General features: G+C 36.0%; 1 protein-coding gene and 1 long non-coding RNA gene across 8 annotated transcripts in view; both read left to right on the forward strand.

Annotated features, from left to right (window-relative positions):
- Nucleotides 1-129, forward strand: part of LOC107183054 — a 31,348-nt gene extending 31,219 nt beyond the window's left edge. The window contains exon 3 of the long non-coding RNA XR_001513830.1: nucleotides 81-129. This is a non-coding gene — a long non-coding RNA (uncharacterized LOC107183054). The remainder of the gene's footprint in view (nucleotides 1-80) is intronic.
- The window catches only part of EPC2 (enhancer of polycomb homolog 2), a 120,099-nt gene that overhangs the window by 37,009 nt on the left and 75,875 nt on the right, over nucleotides 1-7,215 (forward strand). The window contains exon 1 of one of the 7 annotated variants that reach the window (XM_015563776.1): nucleotides 123-162. The exons of 4 other annotated variants lie outside the window; for them this stretch is intronic. Coding sequence is in view for 1 of the 3 variants with exons in the window: in XM_015563772.1 (XP_015419258.1) it covers nucleotides 6,100-6,153 (54 nt within the window). In the remaining 2 variants the exon portion in view is untranslated. Of the gene's footprint in view, nucleotides 1-122; nucleotides 163-430; nucleotides 473-6,084; nucleotides 6,154-7,215 lie in introns of those variants that run through there. 2 more of the 7 variants (XM_015563782.1, XM_015563772.1) reach the window with 2 other exon arrangements.

Here is a 7,215-nt window from a genome sequence, read left to right on the forward strand (position 1 = left end):
TAAACTTGCTTAATTAGACTTGCTTTCTGATTTAACTAAACTTTTTCCAGCCCAGTGAAGCACCCCAACTTCTCTTTCAGGTAATTGGCAGCAACACAGCAGTACTAGTAAATATCAACATGAAGCAGATTATTATCGTAGATCACGCAGGGAGAACAAAGGGTAAAATATTTAACTGCAGCAGTGTTTGACTATGTTCTGTGCAGTGAGAAAACCTGAAGTCATTTTCAAGACCCACCATTACTTCTTTTCAGTCTGGTCAAGTTTCTAAGCTTTCTAAATCTCTGTTTTCCGGCTAATGAAAAGAAAATAGTATTCTACCAAGTCTCCTGTCTACCTGTTCCAGGACTTCTATGAGGATCAAATGAGATGAGGCATGGGAAAACGCTTCACAGACATTGGTTAAAGTGTGAAATGTTTGCACCTGGCTATAAAGCAAGTCGTGTTCCTGGGCTGAAGAAACTGCAAGGAAGTTAGTCATCGCTAGGGAGAGGAAGCCGGGCATTGCTACGTGATGTCATTACCCGGCTCCCACAGCAACCATTTCCGGGCTGGGCTGTGCTGTGCTGGGCTGGGCTGTGGGCCTCATTTTACGCCATGGTGTCTCGGCAGCATCGGTTGTGATTTAATGGGCTGTCACTCTGGGGTGGTGGCAGGGCCTATGTCCCACTTGGGGGAAGTCGAATGTTGCTTTGTGGGTGCCAGGTTCATGGTGCCAGTGCGCCTCACGGCAGCTTCTGCATTGAGCGTCTGCTCCCTTGTGGTCAGTGTGCATCATAGCAACTGGTTGGACACTTAGCACATAGCCTTTTATGTATACGGATTTCCCTGATAAAAAGATTTTGAGCATCTTTTAAAGTGTTTATTGGCCATTCCTGTATCTTCACGAAATGTCTGCTTTCTTTAAAAGCTAAATTGTTTTTTTACTTTCTTACTGAGTTATAAGAGTTCTTTTTATACAATTGTTTGTATGGAAAATAATACAATAATCATGCAAGCACACATCTTTTGTGTACTCACAACTATAAACCTACTTTGCCTCACTGTATATTCTACATACAAGTTTTCTCACATATATTGTGAATATTTTTCCCCAGCCTCGCTTATCTTTTTGTTTTAATGTAATTTGAAAAGCACAATTTTTTTATTTTGAGAAAGTTCAGCTTATTAACACATTGTTTGTGGGTAGTTTTTATCGCGCTTACAGGTGGCGCGGGCCATTTTTGCAGTTGAATAGATTGATTACCGTTATACCTGAAAGTACATACATAATTCACCATTGTATGTGTTAGAGACCCAAATTTTGTCCTTTGGCATTCGTATATCTGCATGTTAGCATCCCTTTAGAGCAATAAAAAAGTATAAAAATAAACGTATTTATACGTTACCGCATTCTACCGCTAGTCTATAAAAAACGTATTAATACATGCCCCGCACTCTACTACCAGTCAACGTAAAACGTATAAATCCCGCATGCAATGTGTTAATTCTTCCATTTATAATTTGTGCTTTTTATGTCCTGAGAAATCTTTGCCAAATCCAGGGTCACTAAAATTTTTTCCCACATTTTCTTGTAGATATTTTATAGTTGAGGCTTTATGTTTAAATCTGTGATCTATTTTGAGTTAATTTTTGAGTGTAGTATGAGGTAGCAATATTGGGCTCATTTTTTTTTTTTTTACCAGCTCATGTCCAGACCATTTGATGAAAAGACTCCTTACCCCCATGTAATTGGTACCTTTGTCTAAAATTCATTACTTGTGTGCATGTGGGTCTGTTTCTAGATTCCTTTTATCTCCATTGCTTTATATGTTTATCTTTATGCCAGTAATACAGTGTTGTTAACTTAGCTTTATGATTTAGCTTGTAATCAAATTGTGCATGTTCTTCAAATGCTTTAAAAAATTTTTTTTTCAAGATTGTTTTGACTATTCTGTTTCTTTTGCCTTTCCATATGACTTTTAGAATCAGCTTGTCCATTTCTGTGGGGTTTTAAAAAGCTGATTGGGGTTTTATTAGGATTATGATGGGTCTATATCTAGATCAGTTTAGGGTGAAATTTACTTGAGAAAGTTTCTTTTTGTTTTTTGTTATTGAACCTTCCAGTCCATGACCATATTATATTTCTCAATTTATGTTGCTGTGCAAGTTTGGCATATACTTTGTTAAACCCTAAATGTTCAGTTCTGATGCTGTTATAAATGATACTGCTTTTTTTTCTCTCATTTTTCAGTTGCTAATGTATAGAAATAAAATTGAACTTTTATTATTGGCTTGCAATCTTTTGTTAAATTTACCTTTTAATTTTATCAGCTCTGTTAAGATTCCTTAGGGTTTTCTCCCTACATGATCATATCACGTGCAAATAGTTTTACCTTTTTGTTTCCAATCTGTATCTTTTTTTTCTTCTTCTTCCCTTACTGCACTGGCTAAAACTTCTGGTAAAATATGGACTAGAAGTGGTGAGAACAGACTTCCTTATTAGTTTGTTATTGATTTTAGGAGGAAAGCATTCACTCTTTGACCATGAAGTATGATGTTAGATATAGGTTTTTCATAGGTGCTTGCTCTTTATTAGCTTGAACACAGTTCTTTCAGAGAAATTTTTGTTTTGAATGGGTGTTGAAAAAGGTTTTTAGTTGTCAGGATTTCTAAAATTTTTTGCTTTTGTTCTTAAAATTCCACTATTTTGAATATTGTACCTTTGGGATATGTTTTAATAAAAACAGAAACTTTTATTCCTTATGCCATGGACTATTCTGAACACTTTAACTTACATAACCATCACAATAAACTTTTAAAGTATATCTTAACTAAATTTTACAGATGAGTCTCACATCATTATTTTCTAAAGGAGCTTAAATTCCTTTCTTTTCCATCCCCTTCCTGGTAGGTATATGGGTATTCATTTCTAATAAGTGAGTTTTCTATTTGTTTCTCTTTGCATTCTATTTTGGGTTCTCCCCACATCCTCATTGATTTTAATTATTTTTAGACTAGAGGGCTGGTGCACGAAATTCATGTAGGGGTGGGGGTTCTCAGCCCGGCCTGCGCCCTTTCACAATCCGGGAGCCCTCAGGGGGTGTCCAACTGTCAGCTTAGGCCCAGTGGGGAGCAGGCCTAAGCCATCAGTTGGACGTCCTCAGCGTGCAGAGGTGGGAGAGGCTCCCACCACCGCTGCTGTGCTCACCAACCATGAGCCCAACTTCTGGCTTAGTGGCACTCCCCTGGTGGTCAGTGCATGACATAGCGACTGGTTGTTCAGCTGTTCGGTCGACTTTCATATTAGCCTCTTACTGTATAGGATTACATGAAACATTAACATGGTTCTAAAATTCAAAACAATACAAAGGGTATATGCTCAGAGAATTTTCACTTTGTCCTTATACTTTCTACGCCATTTGTAATACCTTATCTTTGTAATTCTTAATTACTATCTGATCAGTTTTATGAAAATTCTATTGGTACTTGATAAGAAGGGGCTTTGGGTATAAAGTTTGATATGAACTGTTGAAGTCTGCCTTTTTAAGTTGCATAGGTAGGTCCATGATTGTTTTTTGTCCCCTTGATTTGCCTTATGCTGAGTGTTGTGTTAAAGTTACCGATTATTACTGTTTTTTACCTATTACTACTTGCATATCCTGTAGCTTTGCTTTGTAAAATGGCTGCTATGTTATTTGATGAATAGATAATCATAAATTACATAGATATTCAAATATAGGGTGTCCCCCAAATATGTATACACATACTTTGAATAATTATAAAGGCAGTGTTTATTAAATCATTTCATTTTCAAAATTGAGCTATCAGCTATTAAAATGTGTATACATTTTTTTGGGATACCCTGTATATACTCACAATACATAAATATAGATATTTACAAGTGATACGTAGATATTCAAACTCTTGTGAATTGTGGTTTATAGGTCGTGCTTATTGTTCTTCGACTTGAATTCTACTAGTCTGATATTAAGGTCTGCTTGCCTTATTGTCTTCTATTACATAGTAAATTTTCATGTGTGCCTTTAATTTTATTCTTTCTGAATAACTTGAACCTACTGTGTGTGTGTGTGTGTGTGTATGTGTGTGTGTGTGTGTGTGTATGGTATAAGCATATAGTTGAGTCTTGGGTTATGAGACAAGTTAAAAATCTTGTTTTCATAGATGAGTAAAGACCATTTACATTTATTGCTGTGACTAAATATGTTTGATCTCAATTCTTTCATATATAATTTTTAAAATTTTTGTTATATTGGCTGTTTTTCCTTTTTGCTCTTTTCTAAAAAGACTAGAGGCTTGGTGCATGAAATTTGTGCACTTGGTGGGGAGCGGGATCCCTCAGCCCAGATTGCGAGAGACCAGGCCGAGGGACCCCACCAGTGCACGATCGGGGCCTGGGAGGGATGCAGGAGGTTGGCCAGCCAGGGAGGGGCCATAGAAGGGCTCCAGGGTATGTCTGGCCCATCTCATTAAGTCCCGATTGGCCGGACCCCAGCAGCAAGCTAACCTACCGGTCGGAGCATCTGCCCCACGGTGGTCAGTGAACGTCATAGCGAGCGGTTGAGTGGCCTTAGCATATCATTAGCATATTATGCTTTGATTGGTTGAATGGCCAACCAGACACTTAGAATATTAGGCATTTATTATATAGGGTTATATTTGGTATTTGAGAAGATTTTTTAATTCTTCCATTTTTAGCTGAATTATTTCCACTTTGATGTGCAGATTTTGAATACTAGTCTTCCAGCCTTTCCCCATCTTTGAAATATGTGTGTTTGTCTATACAGAATTTTGCTGAAGTTTTCCAGTCTTGGTTGAAGGAAGCCATGTGAAGATGGACCACACTATCCAATATGTTGCCACTAGTCATTTGTGGCTTTTGAGCACTTGAAATATGGCTAATCTGAATTGAGGTGTTCTATATATGTAAAAAAAACAAACCACTAAATTTTTATCTGTTATTACAACAGATATCTAGAACTATTTTCATTTTTAAAAACTGAAACTCTGTTCAGTAAACAACATCTTCCCTTTTTCCTCCTCCCTCAAACCCCTGGCAACCAATTTTTGTTTCTATAAATTTGACTACTTTATACCGTTTATAAGTGAAATGATGCAGTGTTGGTCTTTTTGTAGCTGGGTTATTTCATTTAGCGTAAGGTTTATCCAAGTTGTAACATGTGTCAGGGTTTCTTTCTTTTTACTGCAGAGTAATATTCCATTACATGTATGTACCACATTTTGTTTATCCATTCATCTGTCAATAAACTCTTGGATTGTTTTTACCAGTTGGCTCTTGTGAACATGGGTGTGCAAATATCTCTTGTAAATCTCATTTTCATTTCTTTGTATATGTACCTAGAAGTTGGATTGCTTGATCATATGGTATTTCTTTTTTTTTTTATAATATATTTTACTGATTTTTTACAGAGAGGAAGGGAGAGAGATAGAGAGTCAGAAACATCGATGAGAGAGAAACATCGATCAGCTGCCTCCTGCACATCTCCCACTGGGGATGTGCGCACAACCCAGGCACATGCCCCTGACCGGAACCGAACCCGGGACCCTTCAGTCCGCAGGCTGACGCCCCATCCACTGAGCCAAACCGGTTTCGGCGGTATTTCTTTTTTTAAAATGGTCTTCCAATACATGAAAACAAATTTGTCTTTCCTTTTTACTTATGTCTTATTTAGTTTCTTTCAGCAGTGTTTTGTAGTTTTTCATGTATGATTCTTTCACCTCCTTGGTTAAGTTTATTTTCTAAGTGTTTTTCTCTTTTCAATGCTGTTGTAAATGGGATTGTTTTCTTAATTTCTTTACAAATTGCTCATTGTTAGTCTATAAGAACAACTGATTTTTGTGTGTTGACATATCCTGTAACATTGTTAAATTTATTAGTTCTAATTTGTTTAGTAGTTGAAGTAATTTTCTTCTGTTCCTAGTATGTTGAGTGTTTTTCTTTCCATGAAAGAATGTTGAATTTTGTTAATGCATTAATTGAAATGATCATGGTGGTATTTGTCCTTCATTCTTTTATTATGGTGCATTATATTGATAAATTTTTGTATCTTGCATTCCAGGAATAAATCCCACTTGGTCATGATATATAGTAACCATACTCTACATCCCCAGAATTTTATTAATCTTGTAACTGTAAGTTTATACCTTTTGACTACCTTAACCCCTTTCCTCCTTCCTTCACCCTCCTCAGTGCAGTATTTTTGTCTGATTTTGGTATTGGTAATATTGGCTTCATAAAATGACTTTGGAGATTTTCCCTTTTTAATTTTTTAAAAATGTTTTTTATTCATTTATTTATTTTAAGAGAGGGAGGGGAGAGAGATAGAGACATCAATGTGAGAGCAAAACATTGATTGGCTGCCTCCTGTTTGCCCACTACCACGGATCAAGCGGCTACCCGGGCATGTGCCCTGACTGTTCATTGAATCTGTGACCTCTTGGTGCATGGGATGATGCTCAATCCAATAAGCAACACTGGCTGGGCTTCTTTAATTGTTTTTTTTTTTTTTAAGAGTTTAAGAAGGATTGTTGTTAATTCTTTTTCCCGTGAAGCCACCTGGCCATGAGCTTTTCTAGTTACAAGTTTGTTCAGACTTTTTATTTTCATGATTTAATCTTGATAGGTTGCATGTTTCTAGAAATTTATCTGTTTCTTCTAGATTACCCAATTCATTGGTGTATAATTATTCATAGTAGTCTCATAATTCTCTTTATTTATGTGACATCATTTTTAATGTCTCATTTCTGATTTCTAGTATTTGGGTTTACTCCTATTTAGTTCAGTAACTAAGGGTTTGTTAATTTTATTGATCTTTTCAAAACAACTTTCTGTTTCATTGATTTTCCCCCTATGTTTTTATGTTCTATTTTATTTCTCCTCTAATATAGTCTTTCTTTTGCTAATTTACGTTTTGTTTGTTCTTTTTCTAGTTTCATGAAATGTAATGTTAGGTTGTTGATTTGAAATCTTTTTAATGTAGATAGGATTTTAGTGCTATAAACTTCCCTCATAATATTGCTTTTGCTACATCCCTTAAGTTTAATTTTGAATTTTTGTTTTCATTTGTGTTAATATTTTCTAAATTCTCTTTTAATTTCTTTTTATCCTTTGGTTGTCCAAAAGTGTATTGTTCAGTTTTCATGTCCAGGGGTGGGGAAAATTAGGTTTACAGTTGTGAATACACAAAACAGAGT

Source organism: Myotis davidii, unplaced genomic scaffold, assembly GCF_000327345.1.
Source record: "Myotis davidii unplaced genomic scaffold, ASM32734v1 scaffold110, whole genome shotgun sequence".
NCBI lineage: Eukaryota > Metazoa > Chordata > Mammalia > Chiroptera > Vespertilionidae > Myotis > Myotis davidii.